The sequence below is a fragment of the Haemaphysalis longicornis genome, unplaced genomic scaffold (assembly GCF_048455015.1).
Source record: "Haemaphysalis longicornis isolate Haplotype H1 unplaced genomic scaffold, Haemaphysalis longicornis Haplotype H1 scaffold_4, whole genome shotgun sequence".
NCBI lineage: Eukaryota > Metazoa > Arthropoda > Arachnida > Ixodida > Ixodidae > Haemaphysalis > Haemaphysalis longicornis.
Genome location: NW_027526361.1, coordinates 8,962,529 through 8,981,107, shown reverse-complemented (window position 1 = coordinate 8,981,107; position 18,579 = coordinate 8,962,529). Strand labels below are relative to the sequence as shown.

Below are 18,579 nucleotides of genomic sequence, written 5' to 3'. Positions count from 1 at the left end.
AGCTGAATCCTACAACTACGCAAGCTTCATGTAGTAGTTGTAGTAAAGAATTATTTTGTTGCAATTATTGTTCTGTAATTATGCATTCTGTAAGTATGAAAACCACAAAACATTTTGAAAAGCATCAAAATTGGCCCGTAGCAACACTCGCAGTGGCAACACTGAGCTTTACTATTTTCGGGAATTTTTTTTCTGCCGTAGATGTTTTGACTAAAAAGGAATTCGGTAAGTGGTAGCTGTTCCCGCAGCAGGAAACTGGGCTATTCTTATGTGAAGCTGTAATACTTGTAATGACAAAGCCAAACTTTGCCCTGGAGTTCAACAGCTTAAAGTTATACAGGTAGCAGCTCGTTTGTCTACTGTGTTGCGACTATGTGGTGAACCTATTGATAGGAAAGGATGTCCCTTGGGTAGCACGGGCGGGACATGAGCTGCTGTACATCTTTTTTTGTATGTGGAATCGTGCTTGTTTATCCTTAAGTGCGTGTTATGCTACCCTGGGAAAATATATATTTGTAAGCGCCAAGGGTGTTAAATGCTGTTGCGGTTGGGCTGATTGTTTACCGGTTCCCAGTAATTTTTTCCTTTTTCTCCACGCTTGCCTCCCACAGGTTTCTTAGATGCCCGTCGCCGGAAACTACACATTTCGACTATATGAATTCCTCTCGACGGGCATCTCCTGCACTTTGAAGCAGTTCGATGTCATGTCTGGTAAGACGATCAGTCGTGGGTCAAGGATTTCGGCCGCCTTAACTGTCCTCGCTGGTTGCCTTGCAGCTCAATTGTCGGTGTAGGAGATCACGCAACGAAGTCACGTCTCTTGAGGACAACCACACAAATGACGAGTTACACTATCAACACCTGGTACGTTACATTTCTGGCACTAGTGCAGGTCGAAGAAGTGTGTTTACCATAACCAGTTCGGCGTTGGCACTAGCTCCGGGTGAGAGTCATTTCAAATGTTAAAGACATACCTGGGCTCAGAAATGGGGTGAAATTGAACAAGCTGTGGAACGTGAATATGGGGGACGTTTCGGGGTTACTGAACTTGTTTTGCGTTTCTCGTGTTCTTTTTTGTTTGCTCTTTCTTCGTAGTTTTTCCAGGCCTTCCTAAGCTTGCCTTCTCAATCTCTGCGATTGTGCATGATGCAGTCACTGGCACCTCCCACAACCTTGTCTTTGCCCGGCTGTTTTCCTTCCTGCGAGGGGCTAGCGGCTTGGCTTGTGGCACTCCTCTATTGTAAGTGCAAGAACGCCTAGCGCCCCTGCTTTTCTGCCACCCTTGTGCTATCGGAGTGCTTTTGCCGCAAAATGCATATTCACCACACCCACAAAAAAATATGTGCACCTTTGCTCAAGGGGTGTAAAGCAAGGAGCATTTGCAATAAGTAACCTTTTTTTTTTATCGCATTTCACATGGAGGATGCGTATAGGTTACGACCAGCAGTATTTCATATTGACAATCCTCCGACGTGCCACAGCTTTGCGCCAACACGTATAGAGAACATTGGCTTTTACTGCCGCACGGAACGAGAAAAAATAACATTCTTTCAAAAATGTGGTGAAAAGCAGCTGCAACGTAGCAACCTCTATCTAATTTTTCGTGCCTATGGATTATTTGTAGTGGCAAGCCGTGATGCAGTGAAAACGGTACGTTGAAATGAGAGTCGTTAAAAAGAATGTTGCTTTGAACAACATTCAAAAGCAGTTTAAGGCCCAAGTGTTGTGCAAACTACTGGCATCAACCAGTACCACTGTTGCCCCTTAGGCAGCAGAATGGTCAAGCTGAATTTGGCTTCAAAGAAATGACCCCAAACTGTTACGCCAGATTACCTGCATCAGGAAAATAAGCGGGAGGATACAAATCGAATCAAAGTTTATTGATTCCATCAAAGGTACAAGTATACGTACCACAGCAAGAGGTCCAAAAGTGGGTCACTGCCAAGAAGAATATAACAATCTTTCAGCACCCACCCCTCAGTTGTTGACTACTTGGCTAGTAAGGAACTTCGTCATGCGGCAGTACATTGTTGGCAACTGCAATTATTCACTCATAATTGCCTCACAAAACAAACTCACTGCAAAAGACAGCTCGTGCATCATTGAGGTCCGATCATCATGAGCTCAATCAAGAGTTCTGTAGCACAAGTTGTGCAGTCCACTTGAATAAAATCTGTAGTGATTTTGTAGAGCGACGTGGCGAGCGTAACTCAATGGGCGTGGTAAACTGGCAGTGTGAGCGACAGTGACAAAATAATGCACTGTTGTCGGGCTATCGCTGCTGCCGTCACTCGCTTCTGCTTTATCAAAAATAAATGATGCAGCAAGTGACAGCGATGGAGGGGCCTGGTGGCAGTGTATTTACATATAACGGCGTGGGGAATAGCGACGAGGTGTCACCAACACGGTTAGTCCACGAGTGAGTTACACTTGTCACGTTGAATGCTTAAGCAAACTATTTCCCGAGTGAAAGCTCATCAGCCCACAGCTCATTCGTGCAAAGTGTTTGTTTACTTGAACTTCCCGCTCATTCTGGTCACGCCTCTATTGGGATGTATGTGTTAAACTGCCTGTTACTTCGCAGGAAAATTCATTTGAGTAGTGCATCACTGTGCCTGATAGTATTTTAAGTGCCCATGGTGCCGGTTAACCTTAAGTGGCAAAAGGACTGCCTGCAGATGTTGTATGGTCAGACAGATCGCAGTGTGCAAATGGGAAGTAATCGGCGAGAACATTGAACAAACTGAATTATGTAAGCGGTGTTGCCATCTGCATTAACTGTTATAGAGCAACCCAGAATCACTGTCTGCCTTTAACTTTTTATAGGACGGTCTCGCTGACTGTGTTCAGGCCCTGAAGAACGGTGTACATAACCTTTAGAGGATTCCCGAGACCCATTTTGAATACGTCGCTCTAACCTGTGCTATCATTAGGCGGCAGACTAATGGACACCGAAGGCAAATATCCCCTGTTTTAATTCCCATTAATTTGCTTTAGTGAAATTCTCACTGGAGGAAATTACTAGAGGAGTGCTTCATTGAACCCTATGTATGTGGTAACCTTGGTGGAGGCTGTTTCGGGGGCCATTTCATCACCAAAAGCATAATGTGATTGAAAATTTGTTCACCTATTAGAAGTTGCCACTTTGGAGGGCAGCTGATCTGCTAAACAATGCATTCTTTGTTCAGTTTTTGTCAGCTCAAGCTCTGTTTAATTTAAATTCCTTCCATTCTACTGTAATTCAAATTAATAAGCTTTTACTTTGATGGCATTGTTAGCTAAGCGTTCAGCAGTATCTGAACTGGTTTACTTTAGCCCAATTATGTGTTCTTGCTAAGTCTGCAAGAGGCTAATACGTTTTATCTGGTAACCAAATGGTTCAAAGTTCATGGGCAACCACGCCTTTATTGTACTTGAGCTTGTGTCTGGCACTGCCTCGCGTGAGCACACGGGAGTAGCAAGTCTTAAGTGGCTCAGTCATAAGCGATTTTGCCGTAGCATTGGCCATTGTTACGTGAGATGGCAACGTGACCAGTTGCACCGCATTTTCTGTTTTCTTCCTTTGTCCTTCCTCCCTCTCTGATTTGCCTCAGTATTGCTCAAGCCCGCAGTTCCCCTTCGCCTTTAGGTTCTTGTAAGTTGCGCACTGCCGCTGCACCAATTTCTTGCCTCTCTTTGTGCCTTTTTTATCATTCTTTTATTCCTTGCTGTTATAGCTTGTTCTTGCTGTCTGGGAATGAGGCTAAAGGGCTTGTTCCACAAATAAAGCAACTTACTGCGCTTGCATAAAAATGTTTTTTTTTTTTTTCCCCTGCCAGGGCATTTCTATGAGTCAAGCATCTTTTATGCAGCTCTTCTGTCCTGTTGCTCCTCTGATCTGACAAATACTCGTTAGGTTTGCTACAAGATTGAAATAATAGTAATTAGACCTTTTACAAGTTGCCAACACTTGCCATGTAGCTGTTGTAATTTAAATCGTAGAAAGTTACGCTGAATAGCTCAGCACAAGGACGTGCAGTATGAGAGGACATTATTAACTGTTTTTCCATTAAGCCTTGGTGGAAAAACTACCATACCTTGAAGCTTTGTGTTTCACGCAACAAACATCTCTCTGTTAACAAAAAGTTGAAATGTGTTTCTGCGAAACTTCGGTAAGGGGTTGCTCGACTAGATGGCATGTAACAAGAGACCCGTGTGTTGCAGTGTGCCTGTTTCCCAGGCTGTGTGCTCTTGTTTTCATTGGCATCGTTACTCGCCCCCTCGTTCTCTTCCCCCCTTTTTGCTCCCAGTCGGAGGCCTCTAATTTCTCAGAGGCGATTCCACTCATGCAGAAGAATCCGGACATGATCAAGTATGATGCTAGTGTGGAGAATTACGAACTTCTTTCTGTGATTGGTAAGTGCTAACCTTTTACGTACCATATGTCTCAAAAACACCTTGCAACTCTTGATATTGTTGCATTTGTTTGTTTCGTTGTTACCCTCTATCCACCTCTTGAGGCTTGAGGCTTCTTGAGGGAAAACAAGGCTCTTGTCTTTCATGGCATCGATATATTCAGTATGCTTGCTACCTGCTTGTGTAGCAAGGGCCTACATAAAGCGACCAAAATTTAACAGAAACACTTAAGAATGGGCCTGGCTGTGTGATTCTGTTGCTTGTTGCTTATGGGTTAGGTGCCGGAAGAATTTGTGGCATTGGGTCTCTTGGAGAGCTTCTTGGGTGATTGTGGCAAAGGCTGACGCCCATTGCACTCGGGGGAAACTGTCTTGAAGGGCAGCATGCGAGCATCCTAGGCAGAAGCCTCCCGGTTGTCCCGTTGTGCTTGTAGCCAGTGCCTGTGTTGGCACATGGCTGAGAGTAGTGGCGTCTCTCTGTCCTCCCCCAGGGAGAGGTCTGTACGGCTCTACAGTTGTGTCTCTTGCTAAGCACATTCCATCGGGCCACCGGTTGGCTGTCAAGCGAACAAATTTGGAGGCACATCCTGTGGACTTCAGCCAAGTGCAGGTGGGTGACGGCAGCATCGTGAATAAGCATCGATCATTGCTACTGCCTTCGCTGGCGTCATTTTGTGTGAGCTGCGCACGAAAAAGTGCTGCCGTTTGCCACACAAAACGTTTGACTTGTGCAAAGGGGAGTTGCATGCAGCCGGGCTAGTCTTCAGTGGAGTGAGCTGTTACAATGTGCCAAACTATACGTGGCCTCTGGGTGCGCCTAGCCTGCATCTGCTTCAAACCGAAAGCCCGGTCTCATCAGCTGTGTAGCAGGCACCAGATTTTTCTCATCTCAATAAGAGCTAACTTAATGTCATATGTTTACTGAACTAATTTACCCCAGTTCAGTCTCTGGCCGCCGTGTTTTCCAGTCTACAAGTCGCGTCACCCTTCAAACAGCCTTTTTCTTGAAAGGTGGCACAGATAAATCTTGCGTTTGCATAGGTTGCCATGAAACCACTCGCAATGCTGTGCATGTGTGTGGCTATGCATGGAAAAAAGGGAGAAAAACCTGGTCATCACACATTCAGAGTGGTGTGTTTACAAAATTGGGCACCAAATGGGACTACTTTTTTCTTCAAACCAGGCATTTGCTGCAAACAATACCCATATCAGAGTTGCACTGCAGTGCCAATAATTCTGAGGGGAAAGCCATGACTCGTACACTGGGTGATATGGTACTTTTGAGATGCATTTAGGCCAAGCAGCAGAGTGCAAATTAGTACCTATTATATCCAGATGTTCATTGAATCTGGATCCATTGGTATGAGTGTTGGCTGTAGCATGCACACGTGCATTTGCATCTCACTATCTTAGTGTAGATCTGTGTCTACCTGGATTATCGACGCCCTGTTAACTTTGTTGACTGTGCTGCCTTTTAAGAAACACTTTTATTTATTAATTTTACAAGCCATTGCCAGCACCTCTTGCGAAGTATAACTTGTAGTGCCTGCGTTTTGTGCTGCTGTCAAAAAATGCTTACGTTTTTTCTTTTCCCTTTATTGGTCACCTCATCCCCTTTTCCCTTTCAGCATGAAGTTTTGGTCATTCGCCAGCTTCGGCATGAAAATGTTGTCCCCTACTTTTGCACCGTAGTCAAGGGCACTGAGCTATGGGCCATCATGCCTCTCCTGACATATGGTGAGTCGACTGGAGCTCTTATCATGCATTTGTGGAGGTACTTTGAATACTAAGTCATTGTTGACTCTCTTCTTTTTCCCTGCCTCCCCCTCCAGGGTCAGTCAGGGATATCCTAAATACTCACTTCCCTTCAGGCTTGCCAGAGTTCGCGGTTTCCTTCATATTGAAGGACTTGCTTGCAGCGCTTCAGTACATTCACGTCAGGGGCTACATACATAGGCAAGTGGCTCTGGTTCACTCGTTTTTACAATGCACTTTTGCGGAGTGTTGCGGACCTAGTGTTAGATCCTAGAAATTTAGCCTCCTTAGAGTACAGAAATGTAAACAAGCTTGGCCTGCGTAATGTTGCTGTTGAATTTGACCTCAGTTTATCAGCACTAGTCTGCACTATGTCATCCTTATCCTCTAGCTGCCCTATCTGCTTGGAACCCATAAATGTGGCCTATTGTCTGGCTTGTCCACTCTTCAGCTCTCCTTGAACATCAGTGCAAGCACATGAAAAACTATAGCGGAATGTTCTTGCAGAAAGTTAGCAGGCTGCCAGCCGTATTTCACATTTCCTTTGCGTGGAGCGTGGAAAAAATGGCCCAAGTCGAGAGAATGTGTGTTTTTTTCATTGTCGCAGGATAGCTTCCTAGAGGTATACAAGCGCAGAAAGCTAGTGCTTCTTGGCAGCTGCCTGTCCTAACATGGCTGCATGCTTTGTGGCACTGTCATAGGCGGACCCTACGTCATTGTTAGTTCCCTGTGCGTATTATGCTCCGAACAGTTTTGGCAGTCTCCCGGGCAGTGTGTGTTTGTGGTTGTAGCTCTCCCAGCCGTAACCTGGGCAGCTGTGTTGCATCATCCTGACCAAGGGCAGCAAGTGGGATGCATGGTATACACTCACAATGCACAGGCCTTCTAAACAGCCAAAGTCGGGAGCAGAGCGCCTCACATGGTTTCCTGTTGCGGGGCGACCGTTGCCTGCAGGAGTGTCAAGGCAAGCCACTTACTGCTGTCCAGCAAGGGCAAGGTGATGCTGTCCGGTTTCCGGTATTGCTGCAACGTCATTGGAGATGGCCGCTGGCGTCCCAAGCTGCACGCCTTCCCAGAGCAGGCCATTGACAACCTCAGCTGGCTGAGCCCCGAGATCCTAGAGCAGGCAAGGCTGTCGACCCTCCATCACGTTTCTGTTGGGAAGCAGTGCAGCCCTGTAGAGGACACACGTCCCACTATTTTCCCAGTGTTGAACAAAACCTCTGTAGTTACACCAAGTCCTAGAAAGGGGCATCAAGCCACTGTCAGTCATGCTATATGCTGCAGGAATTTTCGTCTAAGTATCTGTACAAGCAGAGAGGTAGTTTTTTATTTTGCTTTTAGCGAACACCAGAGGAATAAATAATGGTGTCCGAGGTTGTTTTAGCCAAGGCCTGAAAATCGCCATTCAGGCAGTCTACTGTAAAGTGTCAAGATCAATTATGATGGCTCAGGGTATGTTGCAAAGCTTTGTTCTAACCTAAAAGTTAGCTGAGACAAACGCAGAATTGATTTCTTTATCAATGAAGGTTACATAATGTTTTTGAACTAGACTTGTACAGCATTCTAAGAGAGACATTGTGTGAAGTAGGGGAAGAGGAAGGGATTGTAGTAGTGTAGTAGGGGGACAAGTAGTGAGACAGCCTAAGAGACACGAGCACAAAACAATATTCAAATGATGTGTCCAACTTGTTTTGTGTTTTTCACTGCATTTCTTGCAGAAATTAGTTCTTTTTTGGGGGGGGGGTTAAGTGTTTTAGAACTATGCAGTCAATAATTTTTTAATATTGGGTAACTTCCTTTAGTAAAAAGCGAATTGGCTATTTAATGGAGTGAGGAAAGTGTGAAGAGTATTAGAGTATATACTGTATTATATACTGTATTAGGTGCTGTGAACACTCTGAAAACTTGCCAGTTATTTTAATGTGGGGAACTCAAGGAGTTTCATTTTCTTTAAGGCTTGGCAAATGCTGTGCAAGACATGCGACATGTGTAGCAGTGCTGTGTGACCAATAGTTTTAGCAATAGCAATTGTTTTACAGTTATCAGCTCGATAGTCTCATTGTTGGTAAAGGTACAGCCAAAAGCCGAAATGTACACAAACAGTCACCGTACATTCGAGAAACTTCCATTCATGGCGGACACGCGTCGACACAGTCGTTGGGTTTAGCGCATCAACCTGGCATCAAGCCAGTTGACATCATTCACGCACGATAAGATCAAAGTTTTAGGGTCGCTAGTTGCATGTCTTTTTCTGGTGGCGTGGAAGAGTGCAAGCTCCCACGGTGCTGGGGAGCAGCAGAGCTGTGACCGGGGCCCTGCCCGCCCCCTTCTGCAGAACCTGGTGGGGTACAACGCCAAGTCGGACATCTACAGCGTGGGTGTGACGGCCCTGGAGCTGGCCAACGGGGAGGCCCCCTTTGCGGACATGGTACCCACGCAAGTGCTGCTGGCCAAGCTCCAGGGCTGCTTGCCCAAGCTGTCGGCCGTGGCTGTCTGCGATGGACCCACGGCACACCAGTCGGGCTCGAGCCAAGGTGCGGCGACCGTCTTGCTCCCTCTGCCTCCGCTCGGTTAGACCTTGGACTGCCAGGGCTACTGGACAGGCGTGCAAGCCCCTTTCTTACTAGCACCAGTAATTACTAAGGGTGTGCGATTACTGAATAGTGACTTTTGAATCGAATATCGAATTGAATTTGGAAAAAAAAAAGCCGAATATCGAATCAAATATCGAAAGTAAATTTTGTTTTTACAGGCCTCGATTTTCTACATGTTTTTGTGCAAAAACAGAGACTACTTCGCATGTTCGGAAGTTATATGACGATCTTTGTCAACACGAAGAACGCACTTTTCAACTCTCATTCGCAACAGTCCAGTCGCCGAACCACTATGAGGCATACTTCTGGAATACGGAGCGGGCGTGAAATGTTAAAAAAGAAAAAAAGGGACTTGCGCTGGAGTTGCTGTACTGAAATCATAGGCAATGACTAGGCAGCTCCTCATAACTCCGGAATGAGCACTTTGCAGGCACGAACACTACGACGTGAAAACACGGCACAACCACAATCACGGACAACGATGAGGCACTTCTTTGGAAGCACATGGGGAGCGTAAACAATACGTTGCGGAAGGAAAGCTCGTACTACAGTCACCGTGGACAAACTTGCGCTATCTGTTGCGGTCCAAAAAAGAAAAAAACACACAGTAAACACACACCAACTGCATTAAAAACAGCGAGAACAGCTATTCATTTTAAATTAATGGAGGCGCTGTCAAAACAACAAAAGTGGTGGCGATTGCTTTAACGGAAGCTGCCCTAACATGTAAACATCCGGTGGCAGTATTCAAAATGGTGGCCAAAGGCGGCGGCAACGGCAGTACAGCACGGCCTAATCGATGCAATCGCAAATTGCTTCGTGCAGCGGGATAAAATTTACTGCCTCTGTAAGGCACGCTCATCGACAGCACGCTTAGGTTGAAGCTTGCTGAGCAGACGGTGTAGCAGCAGCGCTTTATTGTGCACCGGCATCTTTCTCTTCGCAGAGCTGGGCGCATTCGGAAAATCCATTAGACTATTCGAAAAATCGAATAATAAATATTCTATTCGTGAATCGAACTATTCGCAGAGGTACTATTCGATTTGTATTTGAGTATTTGCACACCTCTAGTAATTACCCCCTCCCCTGCTCACAACTGGCTAGCCCAACTTTCCATGCGACATAGCTTTTGTGGCATTGGCAAGAGTTGCGCACCCAGTAGTGCAGTGATCACCAGGTACTTCTTCACGGTGCAGCTATTCACCCGCACTGACTGAAGATGATAGCAGTGCAGCTGGCTCAGTGAATTGGCTGGCACAAAGCAGTCCTCTTCATTGGTGCGGGAGAATGACCAGGCGGTTAACTGTGAACCAGCCTATTCCCCACCATTATCTCTACTGATGCAGAGACAATCTGTAATGAAAACGGTCGTTTTTGTCATCACGGGAGATTGAACAAAAGGCCACATGAGGATTCTCACCCTCGTCCTTGGCTGAGCTTTGCAACTGTAGTTTCTCACAAATACCCACTACAGCGCAGACTCGCTGGGATATTGTCTGCTAGGGTGTGAAAGTGGCGTGAAGGGTGAAAATTTGAATTAACTTTCTAATTAGCTTGCCCTTGACATTTTAGAGGCAGTGGAAATAAGCTAGGTACATCTAAGACAGCTAGAAGAAGACTTGCCCATATCAGTAGAACAGGGGTTCTCAAGCATGTTGGTCCCAAGGAACCCTGCTAAGTTCCGTTAAGTGCCAAGGAACCCCCCCCCCCCCCCCACTCCCGCCAGTTTTCATTCCGTTCATGCTACATTAACGTGCAATAAATTCAAAAGCAAGCAAGGGTATCGTTTTTTTCCCGTCGACTTTACGCGAATGCGTATGCTAGCGGCACCTATCTCCAAACAGGAGAAATGTGCATGGGGGTAATATAAAGCCGAGATTCAAGTGCAATAGTTTAACCACGTGGCCCGTTTTCGGAGTCTGGCTGGCTACAAGCTGCTGGCGAGATTTGTTGCGGAGCTCGCGCGTTTCTGTTATGCGCCGAGATGTGCTTACTGACACTCGGGCGTGAGTAATGGAGGTTCCTTAGATCGATCGTACCTCAAGTTTACCATATAAGACTTTGCGACTGCGGAACCAGGGAAAATTTATCAGTGGCTCGCGGAACCCTGAGGAGGGGCCTGCGGAACCCCTAGGTTCCGCGGAACCCACTTTGAGAAACCATGCAGTAGAAAATTAAAATTCAGTGCAAACAAAAGCAAAATGATTTTTTTTTTTTTAAGGTCCCTGCAACGTTTTTTGAACACTGCTAATGAACATGTGCAATCTTTAGATCACCCGGCCAGGAATGTCTAAGCCAAATTTTACTCGTCACCTTGCAGAGGGAAATTCACAAATTGCTGCAAAAAATGCAAGAATTTGGGTACCTCTAGTGAGATACCTAACCACCTTTCCAATGTTCAGTCATCTTATTGAGGGTTGTGCAGATGCCCCACCCCTTAACATGGCGTGACCGTAAACGTGCACTCCTTTCCAGACATGTGCAAAGCTGGCGGCGAACATCCAAAGAAGGAAAACTTTGGCAACGAGTTCACGTCGCTGACGAATCAGTGTCTCAAGAGGGATCCCACCTTGAGGTCAGTGTTCTGCTGCTCCACGGTGTTGCTGGCTGCTTTTATTGCAGACTCGGCCACCTCGGTGCAGTCATGGCAACATGAGCTGCATCTTGCGTTCCCTGTCTCACTGCTCGCAATGTGGGGCTCCGTTGTCATTGTGCATACTGGGCTTGGTCGTCGCAAGAAAAGTGTTTCGCTAGCAATAATCGTTCGCTTAGCAAACATTTACCGATTCTGTTCAGCTGGCAGCGCTTTGGCACCCGGTACAGGGGTTTCGCGGCGGCGAGGGCGTCCACGTAACCGAGCGAGCGAACGAGCCACCGTAGCAGAAACAGAGTGGCGAAGGTGTGAGGGGGACGGTGGCACGTGCTGCTAATGTCTCTGTCTCACTGCCTCCTTCTCACACCTTGCCAGACGCTGCTCCTTCATTAGTGGCTCATCCGAACCGTGTGACATTTGCGCGGGAGGTTCGAACACAATTTACAATGACATGCTTGGCGGCAGCGAAGCGCAGCAAGATAACACCAGAGTAGGGCGCTGCCGCCATGGGTTCGCTGATCACACGATCACTTAGATATGTGCCGTGACCGAGAAGACTGCAGTTTGCGCTGCACACAAATTTCACATTAGGAAGTATAGTAGCCGTCGTGTGATTTTTTCAAGCTGGAGAGGTTTGGCCGCTCGTTTTGGCGGAAAGAATGAGGGTCATTTTGACATCTCTAGGAAATGTTTATACTACATGCTACAAATTTATTTCTTTGATGCACTGAATCCAGACTATAGGCGCTTAGGTGTGACGTGAGCACTCCGAAAACGTCTATTCAGCCTGCATACTGCCAGTGGTATATTAGCAGCTTTCTTTCTGCCAGTACTGCACATACATTGTGGCATTTGCGGTGAGCATGAGATCCTTAAGGGGGCCTTGCAGACAAAACACAAGTTTGGCTCATCTGAAAGATTGCCTCGGTAGAATCATACTGACGCCACTTTTAACGCACACTTCGCTCAAATAAGCTATATAATTTGATAAAAAGGGAATGGCTCATTTCCCGCAACAGAACCTATGATGTCATACCAGCCGGCTCTGCAATTGGCTGAGACCGGCAAAAGCAAACGCAAATTAAGCAGCACTTATAAGCTTGCCGAACAAGCTATTTGTGCCCTAATGTAATGCGAATTCATCTTGCAGCAGTAAGAATGGTGGGGTAAACGATGAAAGTTAGAAAAGTGCATGTAAACATAGAAGTACCAATGCGCTTTGCTGTTGGTACTGGGCGCACTATGCTTATTTTAGCTGCACACTTGCTGTTGGTTCTGGGCGCACTATGCTTATTTTAGCTGCACACTTGCTGTTGGTTCTGGGCGCACTATGCTTATTTTAGCTGCACACTTGCTGTTGGTTCTGGGCGCACTATGCTTGTTCTAGCTGCACGTCTGCCGTTTTGGAGTTGTCTTCCACGACACTGCCCGATTGGCGTAAGCGACGTTGTCTTATGTAACCCTGTTTGTCGAGCATAACACGTTTCACGAAACTATTACCGTACTTACCCGATTCTAACGCGCACTTTTTTTCCGGAAAAATATGTCAAGAAATCGCATGCGCGTTAGAATCGGATACGAAACCGAAAGTGCCGAAACAGCGGAAATTTCGTCCCACCCATCGCCATCGCCATCTCAAGATGGCGCCAAAGGTCTTAGCAAATTTTTCGGATGCAAGAAGCATAGGTGCCTAGGCTTTTCTATCGGCGTTCACACAAACCGTCAAATCGTTCCACTTGCGCACTTGATAACAGCAATGGCAGCAGCGGCTCTCACGTGTTCTAAATGAGCGGTCGGCTGAAGCGTGCGCCTCTGGAGAAGCTCGCGGGATGGGCGTGCGAGGCATGGGCCACGATCTCATTGACCATGGTTGATTGAACGTTCGTTCAGAAGTGTGGCATCGTGAACGCACGTGACGGCACCAAGAACGAGATTTTGTGGTCAGCGGAGAGCGACGAGGAGTGAGATGAGCGAGATTACTTCGAGAAATAAATCGCCCTATTCTCTCGCATTTGTTTTTCTTGCTCACAAAGTTCCGTGCGCATTATAATCAAAAGTGCTTTTTTTTATATATATATATATATATCCCAGAAAAATCGGGGGCGTGTTAGAATCGGGTATTTACGGTACTTTCTACCGTAAGAAAACAAGCCAGGTGCAAATACGGTCAAAAAACAAAGCAACGGCGGACAACAATCCGTGGCTACCTATAGTAGCACCATTTGGGAGGACTGACAGTAAGCAAGCCTGGAGAGCCTATAGTGACGCACTGGGAGTTGGTTTGAATGCCAGCCCTCATGACTTCACGGCAGACATCACAAAAACATACGATTTGGGGAAAGAATCAAAATGTGAACCTAAATTGATTAATTTCTCAGTGAATACGGCATCATTTGCTGCGGGGCAAGCGCAGGGAGCACTGTAAAATAGAAATGTTTCAAATAAAACAAACATAGTTTGTCTGCATGGCCCCTTTAATCTCTGGGCTGCAGGTTCAGGCCACATGATCGAAGGCAAATATGGAGTCCATGGTGCTACAGAGAGCTGAATGTCCTGGCTAACTAGCTGCACTGATTGACAGCACGTATTAACTCTACTGGGGGCTTGTGGTGTCACGTGAACACCAGTGTCGGCAGTGGCATTGTAGGTGTCGTTCTGCTGGAGTTCCAGTCTATTCTCTGTGGACTTGTCGAGCTTCCTGTAGTTTCAGCAGTGTGTGACCTGGTGTTGGCACCTAGCATGACAGTCATTGGAGAGTTTTAGCAGTCCGTCCGTTCCGTTCGTTACGTTGTTACTGGGTTGACTGGCACTTGTCTGCGCCTGCGCACGCGCAAGGGAGGAGGAGGAGGCACGGACATGGTAAAGGCGGGGCGGCAGAACTAATCCCTCTACCGTGACGAATTCCCAAGTGCCCAGACGGGTCCCCGTAAACACGCTAGCTACGTACGCGACGGAACGGATGGACTGCTAAAACTCTCTATTGAGGCCACTAGTGGTGGAGACGTTGAATTACGTACTGACCGGTTTTCTCTTGCATGGTGACATTATCGGCACCGTGAAAATGTTACAAATTACCTGGAACTTCGAATCAACCAGCATCTATAAATGTTCCACCGCTCATACCCGTACATGACCGCATTTACCTTCTTGGTAAATATTGACCTGCTAAGAAATGTGCTGCATGAAGGTTTGTTTTGAAGGGGGAGGGGGACTCGCTTGCACACTGGTTGCTTTGCTCTCTACCAGCTATTCTAGCTTTTGCCCCACACCGCCTTTTCTGCTTGTGGGTAGTACACAGAGTGCTGGAGAATGCTTCAGTACTGAATTTATCTCTTGGACTGAGAAGTTTCACAGGCTGTTTTGCTGTTACCACTGTTACACTAGATTGGCTGTCTTGGAGCATAAGTGTTTTATGTCGTGTAGCAGTGAATGGGGTTGGGTTGAAGGCCTCGTTGATCTAGTTAACCTGCTTTGCTCTTGCAATGGGAAAGAAGGACTGATTGGCAGTTTAAACAAGTTTTATTTATGAACTGTTTGTTCTGGCCTGTCTTTTTTTTTTTCCCCCAGGCCATCTGCCCAGCAGCTAATGACCCATAGTTTCATCAAGCTCTGCAGGAAGTCGACAGCTTCTCTGCCAGAAATCATTGCAACAGTTACTCCGAGACCTGGTGTTTCTAACAGTGAGTAGACGTCACTCTCTCTTATACGGTACATGCAAACCTTGGCGTGCTTATTGTGTTGTATTTCTCGTTTTAGCAATGCTGAATTTTTTTCCCGTGTTTATTTTCTAAACATATCAGAGGAACACTGAGGTGAATTATAAACATTTAACCATAATAACACTTTATTATATTACAATGTTCCAGACATATCAGGATAACCAAACACTCTCCCTTCTGTTGTCCATGTTACGTCAAAATTTGTCGTCTTTGCCTCACGGCCTTCCGAAGCACCCGTTTTAGAACTCGTCTCATTTGACTCATTAACAAGGATAATAGTAATCCTGACTCAACTTGACATGGCAGCTGAGGTGCTGAGCAGGGGGATGCTTGTTTGATTACTGGCTGGTATGTGGTCTTCAGGCACGTGTACAAGATGTCAATTAGTCCATATACCCTTCACTATGTTGTGCCTCATCGCCTATTTCAAATAAAAGGGTCATGTTAAACCGTGGGGCCTTTGACTACTACATGCCATGCTGTGGTGTGTGGGCAGAGCTTCATGCGCTTGCCTCTGTCCCTCCCGCACGCGCAGGTATCAACGTGGAGGGCCTTGAAGCATCACTGCCCGATGCTGAAGCTGCCAACTGTGAAAAATTTGTGTGGACCTTCTAGTCTTTGTGTGTGATGTGCATGTCTGGCCAGAGATGCCATACGAGGAACTTTTCCATTGTTAGCTGCTGTCGTGTGTGCGTGTGTGTGCAAGGCTGCTCATCTTTACAAGTGTGTACCAGTGCAGGAGGCAGGCTGTGTGTGTAAATATACCTCATTGTTTAGCGAAGGCGGCGGGAAGCCGAAGTTAGTGGCGCGAGACTTTTTTCTTTTCTTTGTTTCGATGGAAGTGCGCTTGGACGAGTTTGATGTCACCGATATGTTTGGGCACAACGCCATAAGATTTTTACAAAGCCTACTTGCAAGCTCGCCGCACCTGTTGAAGGCACTGGTTGTTAAAGTTTTTCGCAGAAAGATCTTCCTAACCCTCGCAAGGTGTTCTGGTTTACTAATGAGTTGTAATTTATTTAGCTCACTACCTTGCTGTGGTGAAATTTAAATAGCTCGTGTTGAATGAATTGTGTGGCTACTTCAAAGCTCAGTGTTTCATACGTGAATGGCATTGTTGCAGAATGGTCACATGATTGTACAAGGAAGTGTCAATGTGCCTTAATGCCCTTACTGTCCAGAACCTTGTAAAATATCAAAGGAGAAAAAAAAAAGCTTGTTACAATAAAAATACATTAGTGCAGAGGTGCCCCTGTCTTTGGTCTTGTTGGGACTGCCAAGGCCTACACTGGCATGCAAGACCTGGTACGTACTTACAAACCTCTTTGGTACTAAACATTTGGAACAGTAGGTAAGGGTCACGCTCTAACCGGGTCATACTATTAGCACAACAGATGCTCAAAAAAAGGACCTGACCGAAGTATTCTCAGAATTGAGCAAAGTTTAATGAATGAAGCTGGGACGTTTGTGCTGGCAATCTGTGCATGAGCATGTGCTGCGGCTACACTAGAAATCAAACATTGCTGAAGCAAGAATAGTAGTTCACTTCTTTGGTTTGTATGTTCCAAAGGTTTTTAGTTGGGATAAGGCCACGGAACTCTGGCTGACATAATCTTGCACTTCGCTGTTCAAGTGAAATGCTGCTACGATTGCTCTGCCATAATTCCGTCGGTTTTCTGCAATGGTATGTTCCACTGCAGAGCATGATTTTGCTGCCTCGCTTCTTTACAAGCAGCGCAGACACTAGAAATTCGATGGCACGTGCCCTTGATTGATGGGCTTCCCAACCCCACAACACGAACCACCCTTCCATAGTCGATATATTACAATGCCTCTGGCGACATTTTTTGCTCATGTCCTCCAATGCAACGCGGAAGAGGAGGAGGCTCCATGAAGTTTTGCTAGGCTTAGTCTGTTCGCTTCTTACCCCAAGTACGTCGCACTGCCTCATGGTAGGGGAAGTGGGAAATTCGAAGCAAATTGCCTCTTAGTGATGATATATTGCCTCTTAGGCAAAATTGTAGTTAATTATAAATGCCCAATATATTTTATATCAATCAAGGTTGTCTGTTCTCTTCATGGTAAGCTGCTTAGTTATGCTACTTTTTGGCACATGCAAGTTGCACTTGGCTTGTCCAAGGCAATCTGCCCAGCTGCACTGGTCAAAGATAAATAAACTAAAGGCATGCTTAGTTATGCTACTTTTTGGCACATGCAAGTTGCACTTGGCTTGTCCAAGGCAATCTGCCCAGCTGCACTGGTCAAAGATTAATAAACTAAAGGCCAACTGCACTCAATTCACCTCGTCCAAATTTTATTTTCAATGTGTAGTAAGTACCACCAAATCAGCTGGGACACGAGTGGTAACCCCGTGAAACGCCTTGTTAATCAGTCGAAAGCGTTTAAAAAAGCTCCGCCGCAGACCACGCTGCACCTGCCGGCAGATCGTATAAACAGCCAAGACGCGCCTGTGACGCTCCAGCCGACGGGGGCTTCTTCCTCTGGCCAGCCACGGAGCTGGAGAACCGGTCAAGCTCTGCTGCGAAGGCTTCACCCATTTGCTGCACCTTGCGCACATAGAACTTACGTGCAGGCTTGCCCCAGAGCTGCTGACCATGCGGCCGCTCGCTGGATGGCTGCAACGTCGCTTCAGTGGCCGCACTCTTCTCGATTTCCGTTTCAAAATCGCCAATTTTTGCTAACTGCTTGCAGTGTCCACGCGTGTATTGAAGCTGTTGTATTTTGCATCTTCCTTTATTTTTATTTTTTTTTTTCATCCAGCAGACTATACAAAAATAGTGTTTTCAAGTGGTCGAAATTTTGAGTGCAGTTGGCCTTTAAGCTCGTCTCCCAGAGAGAGTTCAACTACCTGATTGATGCCAGCATAGGCTTCTACCCGTCGGCTACATCTCTCCTAGCATGAACTAGACGGCGTAAGGTCGGCTAAGAGCAGAGGGTGCCAAAAAAAATCTGCCTCTATTATTGCCACTTCGGCTTTACAAACTGGTGTTTATATTGAAAGTTTAAAATTTAGTGGAATGCCTTTCACAATGATTTCAACACGGGGCATATCAGTTCCAAGTGCTACAAGCGCCTTACTAGTATATTTTATTCAAGCATTAACAAAATGGGAACGTTTTTTTTACATTGCTTAATTTTTTTTAAGGGAGCTTGGGTTTGAAGCTGTTTGAATTTCTATCCTTGGGTAGGGTAAACTGCACCGGGGATCTGTACATTTAGAAAGAAGCTAGCACAGACTTCTTGTCTTTTTCCCAAACTACAGACATAGAAAGGCGACTGTTTAGATTGATTGAGTGATTGTAGGGTTTAACGCGCCGACGCAATGCAGGCGATGAGGCATGCCGTAGTGGAGGGCTCCGGATTAATTTTGACCACCTGAGGATCTTTAACATGCGCTGAAATCTCAAACACACAGGCGTTTTTGCTTTTTGCCTCCATCAGAAAAGCAGCCGCCGCAGCCAGGAATCGAACCCGCGACCTCGTTCTCAGCAGCGCAACGC

The 18,579-nt window shown here is 46.3% G+C and overlaps 1 protein-coding gene across 6 annotated transcripts; it reads left to right on the top strand.

Moving 5' to 3' along the window:
• Positions 1-109: 109 nt before the first annotated feature.
• On the top strand, positions 110-16,303 carry Stlk (Ste20-like kinase). 6 transcript variants are annotated; one of them, XM_077705914.1, is made up of 13 exons: positions 639-711; positions 778-864; positions 1,153-1,240; positions 3,594-3,634; positions 4,290-4,395; positions 4,886-5,004; positions 6,023-6,131; positions 6,227-6,350; positions 7,104-7,275; positions 8,488-8,686; positions 11,222-11,321; positions 14,907-15,019; positions 15,594-16,303. In XM_077705914.1, the coding sequence occupies exons 5-13, from the start codon at positions 4,326-4,328 to the stop codon at positions 15,671-15,673; spliced, it is 1,086 nt and encodes a 361-aa protein (XP_077562040.1). In that variant the 5' UTR covers positions 639-711; positions 778-864; positions 1,153-1,240; positions 3,594-3,634; positions 4,290-4,325; the 3' UTR covers positions 15,674-16,303. The 6 variants fall into 6 exon arrangements, with proteins under 6 accessions (XP_077562037.1, XP_077562038.1, XP_077562040.1 ...); XM_077705911.1 differs by lacking the exons at positions 1,153-1,240; positions 3,594-3,634 and adding an exon at positions 110-225 and having other exon boundaries at positions 612-711; XM_077705912.1 differs by lacking the exons at positions 1,153-1,240; positions 3,594-3,634 and adding an exon at positions 204-340 and having other exon boundaries at positions 612-711.
• The last annotated feature ends 2,276 nt before the right edge of the window (positions 16,304-18,579 follow it).